This window comes from Eriocheir sinensis, chromosome 58 (assembly GCF_024679095.1).
Source record: "Eriocheir sinensis breed Jianghai 21 chromosome 58, ASM2467909v1, whole genome shotgun sequence".
NCBI classification, from domain to species: Eukaryota; Metazoa; Arthropoda; class Malacostraca; order Decapoda; family Varunidae; genus Eriocheir; species Eriocheir sinensis.
Genome location: NC_066566.1, coordinates 3736664 through 3756656, shown reverse-complemented (window position 1 = coordinate 3756656; position 19993 = coordinate 3736664). Strand labels below are relative to the sequence as shown.

The window sequence follows — 19993 nt, the reverse complement described above, 5'->3', positions numbered from 1 at the left end:
AAGTTTCGCCTTTGTAACGGCACTCACTGTTGACCTTTTACTGTTTTGGTCTATTTTTTTCTTTTTCTTTCATTCTTTTTTTTTCTTTATATCCCGATCGGGTGATTATACACTTTCCCTGGACCTCCTTTACCTGGACATAAGAAGAGAAAGAAGAAAAGACTCAAACTGTAATACTCTTTCAAACCTTCATATACTCTTTCATTTCTTCGGATTTCTTCCCTCCACACTTTCGAGCAACCTCATTCATCCTCTCACTTTCATACACTGGACTTTCTTCACCTAGACAAACAGAGAAAAGGCAGAATAGTACTTAAACGCACACACCAATACTGCCCTCTCCTCCATTCTCTCACTTATCCCGTTACCAGGCCCTCTCTAAGTAGGCCTATATACGCTTTACTGATTTATTCGTCACATCAACCCACCCATTCCTACAGCTCAGACCTAATACTACCTCCTCTCTCTCTATTTCAGTCCTCCCACCTCACTCCCACGTGTTTTGCCTCAGCTTCATTCATTCACCCCTCGAACCACCGTGAACCCAATTAAAAGGAATAGATTTTAGAGTTGCCTACCGTCTGCCATCGTTACCCATGTGTGACCTCTAGATTTCTTGTAGTAGTATCATCTATTGAGCGATGGCAGCCCCAAAAGAAGCAAGAACAGACGAGTGGGTTGCGAGGTATAGGTATATATAGGCTGCTGCCCGGATTGGGATTCGAACTCAAGCTCAGGGATTCATAGCTCGGCATGCTAATTTTTTCACCATTTCACACATTTCTGGTTTCGGCAGAAGTGCATCAGCTCACATATAATCGGCAGAACAAGGTGTTAAATCTAATAAATCACGTCATGTGGCTTTTTGTCGGGCTTAAATAAGATGAGATTGAACATTTGCCAACTTACCAGTCTGATCTCTTGTTTCACTAGTGGTTTGGAAATACTTTTAGCATCAGAGAAAGAGCTGAGGATGAGAATGGCTACCAATGTCTAATGCTTTTCCTCACCATCGAATGATTTGTAACTACTCATATTTTATTTGTAAATAGAAATTATGTTTACAAACTTGATTAATAAATGCAGCTCTTGGTACAGCAGTGGAGACTTGAATCAAATCACTGTTGCCAAAAGACTGACTTTGTTTATTAAATAGACACTCGATCATGATTACTGAAATGAATAATAAGAAGCAAACAAGTAATAAAGACTTTTATTAGTTAATCTTTTTATAAAACTTTCCTGCATGAGCTATACATGACCGCTTCGCATAAGTCATCTACTTAATGTGATTTGATTTTTGGAATTCTATCATAGTAAGGTGTTCTAGGAAAAAAGGCACCTAAGTTTTATTTTGAATCTAGTTGTGGATGAGAGCTAAGTGCCTTACACCATTCTGAAGTACAGTAATACCTAGTGACCTAATCATTCTCTTCTACAAAGTGAATATATATTTGGCACAAGAGGAAGTTTACTTATTCACACCAGACTTTTGCCACTAACTGCAACTTCTAAAGATGGTTCTGATGCCAAGTGTGTGCCTTACAGACCACTGGCAAGACCAAGTGATGACCTCCTCCAAGAGTTTCAGGTTAATTCTTCAGCCCATAACACTTGCTCTTATCAACAAGAATGTGAATGTGCATGGTAGTTATTTTGGGACCTCTTGCTTCAGCAACTGACTTTCCTATTTTGCAATCTGTGATACATAATAGAATCTAATACAATCAACAAGACAAACTTTACAGAGTGGTGAATACATTGGGACAGTGTCACATGAACATGGTTTCTGTAGAGAGTACAAACTTCCATGAAGCACAATCACATAAACATTGACTTGAACACAATTTGTTTCAAGCTTCGAATTGAGAAGCATCTCCAGAACATCTGAATAACCTCCCTAATAATGAAGGTCCAAGGGAAAATCCAAGTCCTAAAGATGGACATAACATTACACAGATATGAAGACAAGTCAATTGGTGCCAAGTGGAAGTTAATGATGTGTACCATAAAGATTTTCTAGTGTTACTATCCCTTAAAAGTTTATTAAATAGCTATGTGATGGAAATTCTATACTGCAGTTGATGTAAATATTAATAAAAGGACAACCATGGCTGGTGCAGAGTCCTTTTATGTCTGACTTTGAGAAATTGCTGAATAAGCCTTGAATAACAGTGTGGCGACAGATTATAGATGAATATCAGATAACTTATAGCTGCTTGCCTGCTTCCTCTACAGAGTCCAATCCGTTACTCCTGCAGGGGAATAAAGAATTTCACCTTGAACTTTAAATGCTCATTCAGGATTACTTATTACTGAGGCAGAGTTTCACACAAGCAGGTGAGGGTCTGTAAGACTGAAACTCGGCAATATGCTTATTCCCCTGGACTGATAATGAACTTTTCTACCCATGTGCAGGTCGTGGAGGAGGCAATAACCAACTCCTGACATGAATACATACTCAGGATTATTGAACGTACGAGTTGATGATTCCAGTAATTTATATTCCAGTTGATCTGTCATTTCAGGGAACTTTGTGAATGATTAACACTAAGCAACTCTTGTGCATTACAGCCACAGCAAACACAGCAAACATATTCCAGTTGATCTGTCATTTCAGGGAACTTTGTGAATGATTAACACTAAGCAACTCTTGTGCATTACAGCCACAGCAAACACTTCTCAATGAATGCCAAACAAAGAGGCCTTCTGCACTCCTTTGTGACTCATGGTTGAGGACACACTTTGAGAGCCGGCTTGTGCCCTGGACTAGTTAGGATAAAATGTGTCCGAGATCCAGCTTGGGATTATTTTTGTGAATAGTTTGTAGATAACTTATTACACTGATAGGACAACAATTTCTTCCTTTTATATATATAATGATTAGGACTATTTCTATAGACTTAGAATTTTCCTCTTTCAAGACTGAAAAGTTTTCATATATTACCAAAAGCATTTCTCTGCGTCCTTTATAAGATCTCCCCTAATGATATCTTTTCTGAGAGCTTTCCTCCTTTTTTTAATATTTTTCAGTGTCTCTTTAATATCATCTTCTGTTACTGCTGAGAAAAATGTAATGTCCAGCGTTACTTCATTCTGGGGCTGAATGTCGTAATTATATATAGTTAACTGTAGTGTGCGTGTGTGTGTGTGTGTGTGTGTGTGTGTGTATATATATAACTTAACATCTAGGTGTCAGGATGGTGACTAAGGCCTAGTGCACAGTGCAAATGTAACTTTACAGGTACATAAATACCCACTACACACATCATATACCTAGAACCCAATTCAACAGTTTTCATGTAAACTTTTGATTTTTAACTATAACTAAGAATATAGCAGCAACTCAATCAACCCACATGATCTATCTTACGAGTAGCTCAACCCTTCTAAAAAGTCAGCAGACCGGCATTTCACCAGACTGTTGTTCCTTGGCCACGTGCCAGTCTCCAGCAGACTAATGTTGTCTGAATCACTTAAAATCAGGATCTTCAGTCTGCTGTTTAGGAGATACCTTCACGGTCTCCTTATGAAATCTTTGTGTACCAAAGTACATGATAAGGATGGTTTTCAGTTGTCTGGACTTTGATCAAATTTCCCATTCACTTAACTTTTTATTCAGCAGGGGAACAGAGCTGCTGGGTGAAGATAAAACCGGATGACTGAATTGCTACCGTGTGTACACAATGGACTAAGTTTAAATGTACATAATGTGGAGAGAATGATGAATTTGGAATAGCTATCAAAGAATTGTTTAGTACTTCCTCTTCATAAGAGGAGCCTGAAATTTTCAGTACAAGAATCAGTTAAATGTTATTACTTTTAAAATTATCCTTAGTGTTTTAACTGTTTGTCAACAATGTGTTTTGTCTCCCTATCTGATGCCTATTTTCCACCTGAAGACACCCAAGGAGTATTTAGAGTGCACCTTAGGGGGACCCCTGCATGAGACCTAATAAATTACCACTATAAAAAAAACTTGTTTCTGTGGAATATTTGATGTTTTGTAGCTTCTGTAATTTTCACAGATACTGGCCATAGGAACATACAACTAGCCTGTATGTCTATATGCACTTAGGGAATGTAAAGAATTCAACAGCTTCATCATCCAATAGTGAATTAAACTGCTTTATCTAGAGCTGTAACATACATAACTTGAAGAGATTAATGCTGAATCAGACCTCTTTGATTTTTCATTATACTATCTGGTATCTATGAACTGAGGTTATTTAGGCACTATGTATATGCAGAGCGAGCTCATTGTTGTGTGCATGTGTGTGTCTGTGAGTGTGTACATGAGTGTGTGGGTGTGTGGGTGTATGGTACTGATGTGATTCAGTATGCTTTATTTTACTACATAAGTTACTGAATTGAAAAATTCACCCCAGCAGAGTTCTTCCAAGTGTTACTAATTATGTGTTATTACTTTAAAATAATGAGTATGAAATGCCCTGAATTTCCTCTTTTGCTAGACCTCCACATGACCACCGCACGTAACGAAACACACAAGAATTTAATCCAGACAAGGAACCAGCAAGATGGGAAAGCCACTCCTTAACCAGTCAGCCAAAGAGGTACCCCACTCGCAGAGTGAGTTATGGGAGGCTCGCCCATCAGGCAAGTCAGCTACACTACAAGTAGATTAAGAATTATGCACAGACTGCAAAAATTACCAACAAAAGCTCCATGTTAATCTAATTGTATATGAGTAAATAAGCTCATGAAACTATAATGCAACTCGTAGTGCACTTCTGTGTTCTGATGATATACAAGGATATGCATTGCTTGACCACCTTGGAGGAATGATAAAGCTGTACACTCACAAACAACAGCAGTGTGTCCCCTCACAGTTCACCAAGAGGGAACCTGCTTTGAAAGACGAGAGGATTCTCTCTTTCGTGAATGTGCATCTCAAACACATACTGCTAAATTAACATTTATACAGCTTGAATGTGAATAGCACTACATCCTAAGTACACAACATGAGCAGCTACCTTCTTGATTTTAAAGCCAGTTTTAAAGATACTTTCCAATACTAATGACCTTTGTAACTTCCTAACTCCCTAACCTCTATGTGTCTATATCTGCGAGCCCTGTCCCCTCGTGAAAATGTTTCTTAAGGGTGGCCAAGGCAGAAGCATCTCTAACTTTCCCTGCTTCAACACTCCCTCTCAGAACATTCAACTCCTCACCTGCCAGCTCACTCGCTCCAATACTAGTTTACTCTATGCATCCATTTCGCTGGTGGTCTTCCCCTGTTTCCTTCCCCCCTCAATCCTGCCTACATTCACTCTCTTCACAAAGGCATCCTCATTCATTTTTATCACATGTTCAAACTAAAAGCATCATGGTTCATCTATCCAACCACTCCACAATCTCATCCCTTTGTTGCTATACGCATGCTATTATTCCCATACACATCTTCATTACTTTCTCCATCAAATCAAATGCACCTCTTCTGTACAATACCTCATTTCCGTAGGACATAATTGTGACTGCTGTGCTACATTCCACATCCATGTCTCTGATACATATGACAGAGTTAGAAGGATAACGCTATTTCTTAACCCTTCTTTACCCACATGCTCACAGTTCTTACTTTCATAACTCCCCTATTACATCTCATACCTCCTTAAAAGACATTCTAAACCATCCCAAAGTACTTAAATTCCATACCTTACTCCATCTTCTCTTCCCCAAACCATATCTTACACTGTCATGCTTTCTGCACTAAATTTTTATAGCTTAGCCAATTCAATGACCTACTCTCTTGCCATCTCTGAGACCATAACCTTACACCTGCTTATGCTTGCTTCCAACACACCCCTCCTAGACACCCTATCATCCTCTTGCCATCTCTCAGACCATAACCTTACTCCTGCTTACATATGCTTCCAACACACCCCTCCGAGACACTCTATCATCCTCTTGCCATCTCTCAGACCATAACCTTACTCCTGCTTACATATGCTTCCAACACACCCCTCCTAGACACCCTATCATCCTCTTGCCATCTCTGAGACCATATCCTTACTCCTGCTTACATATGCTTTCAACGCACCCCTCCGAGACACTCTATCATCCTCTTGCCATCTCTCAGACCATAACCTTACTCCTGCTTACATATGCTTCCAACACTCCCGTCCTGGACACTCTATCATCCTCTTGCCATCTCTCAGACCATAACCTTACTCCTGCTTACATATGCTTCCAACACACCCCTCCTAGACACCCTATCATCCTCTTGCCATCTCTCAGACCATAACCTTACTCCTGCTTACATATGCTTCCAACACACCCCTCCTGGACACCCTATCATCCTCTTGCCATCTCTCAGACCATAACCTTACTCCTGCTTACATTTGCATCCAACACACCCCTCCTAGACACCCTATCATCCTCTTGCCATCTCTCAGACCATAACCTTACTCCTGCCTGCATTTGCATCCAACACACCCCTCCTAGACACCCTATCATCCTCTTGCCATCTCTCAGACCATAACCTTACTCCTGCTTACATATGCTTCCAACACACCCCTCCTAGACACCCTATCATCCTCTTGCCATCTCTCAGACCATAACCTTACTCCTGCTTACATTTGCATCCAACACACCCCTCCTAGACACCCTATCATCCTCTTGCCATCTCTGAGACCACAACCAAAACCTGCTTATACTTGCTTCCAACACCCCCCTCCTAGACACCCTATCATCCTCCACAAGCCTCTGCGGCAGCCTTGTACTTCCTGCCAACAACACTGCAAAGTATGGTCTGCACTAGCTTGCTTAAAGGTAATAGTTTACGAGACTGGAAGAATCAGAGTAGGATTTCATTCAATCACAACTTAGGTCAAAGTAATGTCATTTAAAATATATGTATAGACTCTGTTATCAGATATTTACATAAATCACTCTGGTATACCTTTTAAAAATTAATGTAAAAATATTCTCAACAATGCTAAGATTACAGATTTAATTGTACTATAAGGAAATCTCACTTAAAACAGCCTGATGCTATTTCACTTTGATTTAAGAATAAAAATATACAAATTATAGAAGATATCACACACTTCATATGCAAGTCTTTTAGAAATCATATGAATGCAGTTTGAAATCCTACAAGATCGAGAGCTACAGAGCCTAAGAGCACCACAACCAGCTATATATATTCTACTCTACCCTTAGCTAGTTTTGTACAGTTGTGAGGCAAAGTTATGAGCGGTGTTGCCAAATTAACATACTCATCGCTTTGCATTTTTTTTTTTTACAACAAAGGAGACAGGTAAAAAAAAAAACTATCTATTTAACTATTGCAAAAAGAAAGAAAACCATCAATATTTAACGCTTTAAACGATAACTTTTTAAGACTATCGTTATTTATGAGGGAACTTTTTTTGTGTGTGTGTTTTTTTGAGACCTAAAACTGATAAATGCAATGTTCAAAGTACGATAACTTGGCAACTTTGGTTATGAGCATTAGTTAGCCGCTTCCAGGGCCAGAGAGAATGAAGTTAACGCTGCCCAAACACACTCCAAATCTTTGTTTAGTAGTCTCCAAAAACAACATATGGGTCCATCTATTTTTTAGGTTGATCAGCGGACCACAAATATTTTAAGACCAAATTTGTGAAGTTGAGTCTCGCATGAATACTAATTTTCGGGGGGGTCCTCTTCCTCCTCCTACCACTACTACTACTACTACTACTACTTTTTTTTCACCCCAAAATGCCAGTAGGGTTTCCTGATGGGGTCTGTTGGTCAGCCCTAGTCCATTAGTGGCCTGGGTATTATTATTATTTTTTTTTTTTGAAGTGCCATTCTTGCTATTGCTACTACTACTATTGCTTCTACTACTACTACTACTACTACTACTACTCCTATTACCAATATACTGCTATTACTACTACTACTGCAGCTACAACTACTATTACTACTTATACTTTCCTGGGGGTTAAAATGTGTTCCTCCATTAAAAATATGAAATTGGGGATCAACTCTGACCTGACAACACACAGTAAACACAATGTACTGTTTCTAGTGTCCACAAAACTCTCTTAAAAGAATAAGCTTCTCAGGAACAGAAATACTTCACTTCCTCTCTAGTGTTCGCTACCTTATTAACATATTAGGGTGTGACAGTAAATTTGTGGGCGCTGTTCCACTAAGTATTCATGTAAGAAAAAATACAGAAAAACTGAGCTGGGATAAGAATGTGAAGTGCAGGTACCCCTCATTTTACACTAGATATAAGTTATGAATATTTTTTAAGAACGTAATGTGATTTAGTGGCTTAGAGCATCAAGTTAAGAGCCTGGGTGACTCAGTTTAAAGCCCAGTATTGCCGCATGATGTTAACCCCCAAGCCACAACCTCAAAACAGTGACCCTATACGTAACACGGATAAAAAGCTTTCAAGACAAAGAAGAAAGTAAAGAATTAAATTAACGTTTTACTCCACATGTCTTGCCTAAACAAACACAGATCAAAATGTCTTCTTATGGACATTTTTTTAGAATCCACAAAATTAACTCTATGCTACCTCTTCAGGAATGCAACTCTCGTGTGAAACAAGAGCTACCTGTACCGTCAAAATGTAAACTGGTCAAGATGCTTCACCTTGACAATGTGTAGTTCATTCTTGTTAGCTACGAACATGCTTAAGGGGAAGAAAAAGAAGATAAGGAGGAGACTGAGACAGGAAGAAAATAAGGAAAAATATGGGGCAAAGACAGACCTCACCTCAGTTATACATATACCTCACGTCAGTTTCCCGGAGCAAGTTATTTAACCTGACATGAGCCCTAAATGGAATGGTGCACACATTTTGATGAAGAGACCCTAATCCTGCAACCAAAGCTATGGACATGAGGCCAAAATATCCATAAAAACATCATATAACACTCCTTCCTCTTGGCTTCGTGTTTTCTTCTTAGACTTAATTACATACGTCCATTCCTTGTGATTTTATGCTTTGTGAAAGTGTCTAAAAAAAGATATGGCTCTGTGAGGGAAGGCCAGGTATCTGTGTAGAGTTACTAACCCCAACGGAATCATGAGGCTGTAAACGCCACCACAGCCAGAATGGAGATCTACCAGCGACAGGTTCTATCAAGGGTTCTCTGTCTTGTGGTGATGTGATCTAGGGGCTCTAAAACTGCATGACATAACAATAATTTTTAAGATGTATATATGAACCAAACCTTTGCAGTAGATTCCTCAATTAAATAAAAAAAAGGTGCTTGCTGCCTTGTGGTTCTAAATGGCTTAATCATGATGTTGAATAATGACAACAACACAGAGGACATGAAGGGAGCGTAGTGAACACACTGAGTAAACAAAATATAAACCTACAGACCATTTATCCCAATAAGCTGCCTTCTTTTTCAAGCTGTTATTTTATAGAAAGAGAGAAGGGAGGAAGGAGAAGAGAGGACAGGAAAGGAGAGGAGGGGAGAGGAGAAAAGTAGTTGGAAAGTTTTGTTTAGTTGGCGCAACATCTGTGGTCATATGCCGGAGAGATAGAAGGGCAAGGAATCATAGGAGAAGGGAACAGATCCGAGGAGATGGGACACAACCCCCGATTAATACCTGGTACCCATTCACTGCTGGGTGGACAGGGGCGTAGGGTATTGGAAAAGCTGTCCGGGAATCGAACGGGGAGAGGAGAGGAAAGAAGAGGAGAGAAGGGGGTAGGAAAGGAGAGGAGAAAAAGGGGGGGAGGAGAGGAGAGGAGAGTAAAGAAAAGTAGATAAAATAAAAATCTATACAACTCGCAAATAAAATGTCAAACTAATAATGGAATTCTTAATAAAAACTATAACAACATAAACAATCATAATAAACAGCCTTTTTGTTTTATACAGGAGCACATTCCCAAACCTCTTGTTGAGAATATCTTAAGAAACTAATAAGGCTTGCAGATAACAACTATTAAGGTAGGAAAGAGCCCATATCTGATGCTGTGGAAACATCCCAAAGACTAATATAGCTCAGGTACAAAATCAGGCATGCTGAGGTGTGCTACATGCTATACACAAAACCCAGTTACCTATTTCTACAGTGTCCTTACAGTAGTTTGATGGCTAAGGCCGGGCATCCATTGGAGAGGTTGAGAATAGAAAGGGTGAACTCGTCAAAGGTAAGTATTGAGAAAACTCCATTTCTAAATGTGGTACCACTGTTGCCAGATTATCGTACTCAGAGCATAGTATTTACCGGTTTCTGACGCCTAACTATTGCCAAGAAACATCAGGAATTAACGATTTTAATGATAATTATAAGTGAATCTCCTTATCGGGGTCCATGAGACAGTTTTTGGCTCGGAAGTCGGTAAATATAAGAGGCTGAGTACGACAATCTGGCAACGTTGCGTGCTACCTCACATCAGAGTTGGGAAAGCCAAAAAACCTTGCCTTCTTTACCTCCTCTTTCCACTAAGAAAGAGATGAACCCAACACCTCTTGACATAGAAGAAATTAGTGGGGTTATGGTGGGACCTAAAATCCTGTTGCCTTTTTGTGGATAATTTGTCCTTTCTATTCCAAGCGCCTCTCTTGTCCATGATCAGTGTCTGTGTCTGCATCCATATCCATGTCCACGAAAGATGGAACACATGGGAAGTGGCTGAACAGCTCCTATTGATCCTACTGTGTCTATGGCTATGACAGTAATTGTAATACTTTTCTTCCTTTTAACCCGGTAGCAGCAGGGATCGTGTTTCTTAATGGTCCCTCCAAGCGAGAAAAATGAGAAAAAATCACCCCTCACACAAACCATTTCATAATATATATCAAACCATTTCTGATCAGATTATGTATCATCTATTTTTTTGGGTTTACATCATGGCACAAATTTGGCCCGTCGCTGCTACTGGGTTAATATCAGCCTGCCTCAAATGTTTAGTAAGAGCCTAAAAACAATATTTGATGAATGTTAAAACTCTGCCATGGACACCCATACCGCCGCAGATACAGACAAGGATCAGACATGAATGAATACCAAGTTTAACCCTTTCCCTCACCTAATTTTCACCAATCAGACTAGGTGGGAGGGAGCAGGAGGGAATTATAATTAACTTCATATACTCTTCAGTTATGAACTTCAGTTAAGAGAACAAGCATCTCAACATTAAGTAGTTGTGTGAGATTCTTGTGTAAATATAAGTTTGAGATTCAGTATTATATATTTGTCTATCTATCTACTTATTTACTTAACTATCTGGGGCTAAGATGCCATGTTTCATTTATGGTCTCCTGTTCTTCCCAAGAGGAGACCTGTTACCAGGCTGTTGGGCCAAATGAACAAACGAAACAAAAGCAAAACGAGAAATATAAAACAATCACAGTTTTGACAATACCCCAAAGTCATATCGCCTAATAAAGCTTTTTTATCCACTAACAAAGCATTCTATCATACATGTTTTTAATCCTTCCTGAAAAAAAAGATAAAACATATACAAACTTAACAAACTAATGTATACAAGCACTAGTAGAAGTTTAGTTTGTTAGTTAAGAGAACAAGTATTTCTCTAAAATGAGTATCAGATTCCTTTTACATATAATGAAATTCTGTATTCTATAGCCAGGAAGTGAGACTTTCCGTGGCTCACTCGGTACATATTAAAGCTCTCATCATCATCATCATCATCATCATCGTTTAACGTCCATTTATTCCCTATGGTGGGGTTGGACGATATTAAAGCTCTCAGTTGAAGATATTATCAAAATTAACCTAAACATTAACCAATAAACATTAAGTTATGCAAATGTAAAACAAGCTTAAAAACTTTGATATTACATAAGTAGTCAAAACAATCCCAGAAAAGCATAAAATTATCTGATCTGGTGCGTCTCACACTCTCTCTCTTTCACACATACACACATGAACATACGCACGCACCCACACACACACACAAGCATGCACGCACCCACACACACATTTACACACACAGAACCACACACTCACAAAACACTGAAGGCCACACTACAGGAATCACATACTAATGAGTGACTTCTTGCTGAGGTTCCATATGGAGTCGGCGATAACAGCGGCGGTGGAGCGCTGGTAGCCGCCGCTGGTGAGCATGACGATGGGAACCTGCCGCTGGGTGACCTTCTGGAACACTATCTCGTCCCTCTGAATGATGCCCTGCAGGGAGAAAGGAAGGTAGGAGAATTAGGCATGATTGTGGGTAATGCTAGTTCGGGGTATAGGCACTGTTAACCCTTAGATGGAGGTGGAAATATATATAGACGGTCCAAAATTCAGTCAGTCAGTTTTGCTGGAGGAGGAAGGTAGCAGAAATAATAGCTAAACATGCCAATAACTTCAATAATAAATATACATGACATTCACTTCAGTAAATAATAAATAAACATGACATCAACTTCAGTGAATAATAAATATAAATGACCTTAACTTTGAGAACCTGGAGAGGGGAAAATCAACAAAACAGAAATAAGTATAAAATAAACTTCAAAACTCTGGAGGAAAAAAGACGAGGTAGCAGAAACAGGGCAGGTTCACAACATTACGTACTGGGCGAACATTATTATAAACTAGAGAGGCAGACATAGTTACCTGCTTTGTGACTGAGAGAAGGCCGAGGCTGTCACCCTCCATGATGTCCGTCCCCGCGTTGTAGATCACCACTTGGGGATTGAACTCGTTAAGGGCTCCCTCAACATGGCTGCAAAAATAATAACGGTAAAACTTTGCTAGCAACTTCAAAATGGCTAAGGAAATGTAGTGAACTAGGGGATGTTTTTCAACCTGATCATAACATTTTCTGCAGACTACAGAGATACATTTCAGCAACTCTGCCACTTCTCTAGTTCTTGTTCAGGTACACCTCTTCTTGTTATTCAGATAAGTAACGTAACATCACAATTATATTTTCTCAGCAAGGTTAGGTGTTGGGTTAGGCATTGTTTCTTTGTTTGTTAGCAGGATTATTCAAAATGTGTGGATTTTTTAAGGTAATTTTACTGAAGGTGGGCCTTGTGACTGCCAACAAATGAATGAATGTTGGAGATCCTGATTTGGTTATTGGACCCTGTTTATTTCTGGGGGTGAGGGATATTTAAATCGCTTCATCCATTAACTACTTTCACATGAATTATACATATATCTAACAAAAGCACTGATGTTATAATTCCTAGTCTTTCTTTCTTTTCATTTACAGTGCAGAGACAACACCAAGGGCTAAATAAAAATACAGAAAAGTGGCCACAAAAATGCTGCTCCTGTAAAAAGAATAGATATTGAAAGAGGTGAGTAAATTTGGTTTCAGAGGTGCCTTGATCCCGTCTGTGATATCGTCAGTATAAACATCACACAGGAATAACAATGACATGGAGGTAAGGAAAATGGGAACCCACTTACGTGTTCACCTTCTCCAGGTACTCTTCATCCTGGGTGTAGGCGAAGAGCTCCACCCTGCGGCGAATGGCCTTCTTGGCGTACGTGTCATTGGGGTAAATGTACTTGTTGTAGATGTCAAGGATGTAGACATCCTTCCTGCCCATGAAGTCTCTCTCATGGCCATTTCCCTGATAAAACCAAAGTCTAGAGATCAAACACACATATATGCAGTACGACATAACTATGCATCTTACTACATAGAATCTAAAAGCGACATAATGTTTAGAATATATATGCACACAAACATCTGATGTAGATATGTGTATTACTGTGATTAAACACACACATGCAGAACCCACACCTACACAAGACTAGGTAAATAAAACCAGACAGTACACAATGACTGTAATTAAACACACATGCACAGCCCACACCTACACAATAACTAGGTAAATAAAACCAGATAAATACACGCAAAACTACCACTCTTAGGTGAAGCAGCAACACAGAACATGACTTTAGCACGAATGGTCACACAAATGAGCTTCAAAAGTACGTATGTCATTTATTGAGAGAAGTGATCTGTTACAACTATAGCAAGGTTGATCATCCTAATAACATGAAACTGTGCTGCCCTTTTTTTTTTTACAGCAAGGGAGACAACACAAGGGCACAAAAAAAGGAAACAATAAAAAAAAAGCCTGCTCCTCGCTGCTCCCGTAAAGAATCCGAAGAAGTGGACGAAAGAGCAGTCAATTACTGTGTAGATGACAGAGGCAGTTTATATGTATATTTACAACATGCAACAGGTAAGGAAGAAGCCCGTGAGAGAAGTTTTTTATTTTTTTCAAGCAAGGAAGGCAGCTCAAGGGCAAAAAACATTAAATTACAAAAAAACCTGCGAAGTGAGTGAGTGGCTTTCTATTTTTCATTTACAGGAGCAGTGCTTAGCGGGTTTTATTGGTTTTATGTCTTCCTTTACCCTTGAGCTACTTGAGTTGCTGTAAAAAATAAAAAAAAGTTTATTCTGGCTCCCTCATTTCCCTTCGCTTGTTCCTCTGCACATACCTGGTGGGCGTCGAGGTCTATGATCATGATGCGCTCCACCGAGGGGTAGTGGTTGAAGATGAAGTGGATGGCGAGGGTGATGTCGGCGTAGGCACAGAAGCCGCCTCCCTTGTTCCCCCAGCAGTGGTGGAAGCCGCCCCCGATGTTGATGGCCCAGCCCCGCTCCATGGCCAGCTTCCCCGCCAGCACACTGCCTCCCGTCTGGTACCTAGGGGGTAGTATACATTTGCAGGGCACTGATAGATACCTTGGTTCCCCTTATAAGGCACAAAGAGGTAAGTGGAATGTGTAATGATATATGTACATGTATATAATAGTATGCTTAGGTAAGGTCAGGATGTTTGTGAGTGATTAACCCCGTAGCAGCGGGGATCATGTTTCTTAATGGTCCCTCTAAGCGAGAAAAATTAGAAAAAATCATCACTCACACAAACCATTTCATAAAATATATCAAAGCATTTGTGATCAGTTTATGCATCATCTATTTTTGAGGGGTTTATATCATGGCACAAATTTGGTCCATCGCTGCTACAAGGTAAAGGGACAAATTTGGCCCGGCCCTGCTACCGGGTTAAGCATTGTGCCAGGGACTGATTAGCACATTGCACCACATATACTACTACACACTCCACCTACCTATCTGTGCCTTATGAACTAACAACTCATAACTTGTAATGGCTCCTCAAAATTTTGGCCACTTGAAAAGCTTACTTTGTATAGCCTAAAAAATACTGTAGATCTCCCACGACTTCTGGTTCCAACACTCCAAATTTACCGGACCATCATGCAAACTTGCTCCTTCCGAAGAGTGAAACGGCTCACCTGAATGGTCTCAACACTCTCTTTTGCAGGAATATGTTGGGTACAAGAGCAGCGGGTGGCACCTCTGTTATCTTGGCCACATTGATGCTCCACTGTAAAGAGAAAAAAATGTCTACCTCTAGAGAGTACTTCAATCTGATAGTACAGTCATCCCCCGCTGTCAAGGGGGTATCGTTCCTTTCGGGCGCCGCGCTGGCCGAACCGGATGAACGGCGACTATATAAACCTATGGGAAAATATGCATTTGGGAGTCACCCTCACGCCATATCATAAAACATTATTTTTTTTTTTTTTTAATGACTGAAATGACAACAAGACAAGATAGACAACAAATATGTATCAACACTAATCAACACTCACCCCAATTTAGTAAAGTAGTAGCAAAAGTGCCCCAAAAAGTAATAAATGGCCACTGCAACACTGCAGTGCTGTGGCGGGCATTTTTTTTTTTTTTTTTTTTTTATTTTAGATAATGAAATCTCGAGAAAATAGCTTGAGCCCTGATGGAGAGCTGGGGAAATAGGAGAAAAGCCAGTGTCCACAGTCTAACACTCACTCAGGGAGCAACGGAACGCCCATTGCCCCGCCTCTCCCCCTCTCTCCCTCTCCCTCCCTCCCTCCTCCTCCTCCTCTCCTCTCCTCTCTCTCTTCCTCCCTCCTCTCTCTCTCTCCCTCCTCTGCCTCTCTCCCTCTCTCTCCTCCCCTCCCTCCTCCTCCCTCCTCTCCCTCCCTCTCCTCCTCCCTCCCTCCTCCTCCCTCCTCCCTCCCTCCCCCTCTCCCCTTCCCTCCTCCTCTCCCTCTCCCTCCCTCTCTCTCTCTCCCTCCTCCCTCCTGCCTCCTCTCCTCCCTCCTCCTCTCTCCCTCCTCTCTGCCTCCTCCTCTCCTCTCCTCCTCTCCCTCCTCTCTCCTCCCCCTCCCCCTCTCTCCCTCCCTCCCCCTCCCTCTCTCCCTCCCTCTTTCCCTCCCTTCCTCCCTCCCCCTCTCCCCTTCCTCCCTCCTCTCCTCCTCTCCCCTCCTCCTCTCCCCCTCCCTCCCTCTCCTCCTCCCTCTCCCTCCTCCTCCTCTTCCCCCTCCTCTCCCCTCCCTCCCCTCTCCCTTCCTCCCTCCTCTCTCCCTTCCCCTCCTCTCCCTCTCCCTCCCTCCTCTCTCTCTCTCCCTCTCTCTCCTCTCTCCTCTCCCTCCCTCCCTCTCTCCTCCCCTCTCTCTCTCTCTCCCTCTCTCCCTCCTCCCTCCTCCCTCCTCTCCCTCCTCCTCTCTGCCCTCCCTCCCCTCTCTGCTCCCTCCCCTCCCGTCAATGCATCATTTAGTGCTCCATGCATCCGCCAGAAGGGTGACTGTAGTAGTAGTAGTAGTAGTAATGGCAGTAGTAGTAGTAGTAACAGTAATGGACAGAAATACAGCCAGTAAGTGATGCAGATATTAATAAAGGTGTTCTGTTTCATGTGAAGGGTTCTACACACTCAACGCTGAACCACACTGTCCATGGTTTCCCCAGACACACACCTTGAGACTCCGTAAATAGGAAGCCGAGTGGACCAGCCTCAGGTCACTCTCTGCGGCTTCATTTGGGCTGACCACCTTCAGTTCCTTGGCCCACTGCTTCTTCTTTAAATGCTGAAAAAAAAAATGTCAGTGCATCTTATGTCACTGTTGGAGGAGAAAATAATACTTGTGCACACAAATACACATGCATGTATGTACACAAACACACCCACATGTAGACATAAACATCGTATGCAACTTCAAAATAAGTCTGTGTGTATTCTGTTATATATAAATAATTATGGTTTTGATTTCCTGTGTATAATTATGTAAAAGTTATCTTTTTTTTACATTTTTAAAGCCAAAATTACTACTAATGTTTTTTCTAGGGAGCTAAATTTATTCCTCATTTGAACACGGCACTGGAAGGGGATCATGTTTACAAGAGCATTTGCTACTCATCAAATCTTTGCTTACCTTCACTACATTGCCCCATTTGCAGGCATCAAAGGGATGAAGCTTTTCCATTCCCAGCAAGTGGATGTTATACTCATCTCTGTATATTATGGAGGCACTGTCATCTCCCACGTCAACGTAAAGCTTGCTCTCCGCAGCCCTGAAAAGTGTTGGAAAACTGACATGAGTGGCTGATTTCACAAGTACCCGCAATATCTTTTCTACAGTAAGGGTTATTGGCCAAGGGCAAAAATCAGGAAGGAAATATACAATGAATGGAAGGCTGCTCCAGAAGGTACCAGTGAAAGGGATGAAAGAATAAAGATAATGGATTCCTCATACATTATGGATAGGACAACATAGGTTTGAGCTTGAGGAGTGGTCATGGGAACTACCATGAAAATAATGACAAAAGATAGCAAGGCAAGCAACATAATGGCTGACTTTGAGAGGCAATGAACATGGGCTTCTAGTCTGACGTGGTAATTAAATATTCATTAAATGAATTTATATACAAATAAACCAATATTTTTCCTCTTAAAAATTACTTGTTTTGGTTGTCTCAAACTCATCCCTCCCTTCCAGTATAACTATTAATGGCTGTTGAATACTTAAAATTGACAATACCTTTTTGTATAGAAAAGAGGGATAAATGGCACCTAAACAGTTTATTCAACTAAGCTTAAACTAAAACCATGTATAAAAGCACAGGGGTTAGGATGAATCTACAAGTGAAGGTGACATCTTAGCTCTATCAAAAAACAGAAATGCCATTTTCCACATAATATAATAATATGTGGAGTGTTGTCTTGCACTAACTCCCATTATCTGTACATGTTAGTCCAAAGCTTCAAAAAAGGACCACCATTACTGAAAGGTTCGCTGGACACTCACATCTCCTTGGGCATGGCATCATTTTCAACAGTTTCTTCTGGACTCACAGAAGCCATTGTGACTGGAAATATACAATGGATCATCAATGAACATCACATATGTGACTGTCATAAAAAAAGAAGATTGAAATACAGGAATAAAATATAAAATTTGAATTAATGGTCAGTTTTCAAAACAATGATTAAAAAAATGACATTTAATATTTTTATGAGGTGACAACACACAACAAATAAGGACAGACAAATCAGTATGTACAAAATTAAAGAGGAGGTTAAGGTTACTAGAGGACAATGCCAAATATATATCAGTCATGGTCTCCCTAACAATGATTATTGGAAAAACTGCATCACTGAACTAAAAGGGGACCACAAAGCTAGTGCAGAACATGAAAGATGAAATACAAAGCTATAAAGAAATGTAAAATTCTGTGAGTTTTGTTACACCAAAGTCAATAAATTTCACTGTGGTACTGCATTATATAGATGTCTTAAGGGCTGGATACTGTACAGCAGGGGTGAACACTAACACTGTGTGGCTGAGCTATAACAGGGTGAGGGTGTTGATGCTCAGTGAAGAGTCTCTCCTCAAGGCAGCCTGATTGATCAGGTGACGACAAGGGGTACACCAATAGTTATCAATTATAATTATTTATTTTACTGTCTACCTATACACTTAAGCATGGCCATGGTCACAACGCAGCTGATAAGTTCTAGTAATGCCCAGCATCACCACCCAGGCATCAGGCTTGGGTCCACGTACATGTACTCATACTTGTATTCATACCAAAATACACAATTTCATGTAGTACTTCTACTTGTATTTGGGGAACAAAAGGTATTTAGTTCTTGTAGGTACTCATACATCTGCCTCCCGGGACGGCGACCACTGCTTTGGGGAGTATTGCACCCAAGACTCAGGACACCCACCCACCCGCAGGACACTCACACTCGGGGCTGGACAGACACGCGGCGAGGTGGCAGGCGGCGGGCGTGGGCGTGGGCGTGACGGCTGGCTGGTCCCGGGGCTCGATTATCATTTAGCACCCCATGCCCTCCCTGTCCGTGTGTCAGGTGTGCAGGAGGCAGGTGTGTAGGCCACGCCCTCGCCGCCACACGCACAGCTGAGCATGTAAACACTGCCGATGATGACGATGATGATGGTGGTCATTATCAGCAATACTTACATTTTTACGGTAAAGAATCGAGCAAAAAAATAACTGAGGGAGAAAAAAGCCCATTAATCACTACCCATACAAAAAGAGTATAGATGAGTGGCCAAAAGGAAGGTTAATATCAGGTGGAGAGGTGTCTTGATACTTTCCTCTATTAACTCTGATATCTTGATTAATTTGTATTGGGTGGATTTTTGTTTCATAATACAGAAGGCAGGTCAAGGGCAATAACAGCTGAAAACGTTCATCACATGCTGTTCCTGCAATAAAAAGTAGACAGGAAGATTGCAAGATTGATAAGGTTTGGTCAGGGAAGATGAAAGAGTGAAGATACTGGTTGACTCTTGCATTAGAAAGTCAGGCTGCATGATAATGAGCTCCAGTTTGCAGGATTCATAGTGATAGATAATTTTAATTTGTATATAAGAAAATATAAAAGGAAGGTGTTTTGCATCATAGCCAAAATGTAAAGGGTTTTGCTTCAGTGATACATCTATGCATCTCTGTATGTGCACTCATATAAGTGTATTGTTTTCACTATTAATATTTTTCTATTGACAATTAACATTCAAGAATTTTCTTTTGCTTGTCCATGAGTCATAGGGTCGTATTGAGACATTTCGCCGCCCAAGAACACATATTTGACAAGGCTTTCGTAGAAGTTGTGGGCATTTCCAGGGGTAGTTTTATGACCCTGGTGGTAGTCTGACCCTTCTTCTGTACCATGAACCTGACCAA

General features: G+C 40.8%; 1 protein-coding gene across 50 annotated transcripts; it reads right to left on the bottom strand.

The window, feature by feature from the left end:
• Positions 1-1198: 1198 nt before the first annotated feature.
• LOC126985054 (histone deacetylase 11-like) lies at positions 1199-19214 on the bottom strand. 50 transcript variants are annotated; one of them, XM_050839369.1, is made up of 12 exons: positions 19030-19214; positions 18085-18145; positions 17212-17350; positions 16756-16866; positions 15253-15344; positions 14431-14638; positions 13384-13550; positions 12580-12688; positions 6425-12147; positions 6267-6345; positions 6109-6187; positions 1199-5950 (listed from the first exon to the last, which is right to left on the bottom strand). In XM_050839369.1, the coding sequence occupies exons 1-9, from the start codon at positions 19118-19120 to the stop codon at positions 11992-11994; spliced, it is 1134 nt and encodes a 377-aa protein (XP_050695326.1). In that variant the 5' UTR covers positions 19121-19214; the 3' UTR covers positions 1199-5950; positions 6109-6187; positions 6267-6345; positions 6425-11991. The 50 variants fall into 50 exon arrangements, with proteins under 50 accessions (XP_050695326.1, XP_050695329.1, XP_050695340.1 ...); XM_050839372.1 differs by lacking the exon at positions 6109-6187 and adding an exon at positions 5951-6029 and having other exon boundaries at positions 1199-5871; XM_050839383.1 differs by lacking the exon at positions 6109-6187 and adding an exon at positions 5951-6029 and having other exon boundaries at positions 1199-5792.
• Between the last annotated feature and the right edge of the window lie 779 nt (positions 19215-19993).

Bases quoted from the DNA above. Each gene is read 5' to 3' on its own strand.
- LOC126985054 (XM_050839366.1), bottom strand. From the start codon at position 19,120: ATGATAATCGAGCCCCGGGACCAGCCAGCCGTCACGCCCACGCCCACG. The intron at 17,351-18,084 runs GTGAGTGTCCAG...AACACTTTTCAG, and splicing joins GATGCCATGCCCAAGGAGAT to GGCTGCGGAGAGCAAGCTTT. The intron at 14,639-15,252 runs GTGAGCCGTTTC...ACTACCCCCTAG, and splicing joins AGAGTGTTGAGACCATTCAG to GTACCAGACGGGAGGCAGTG.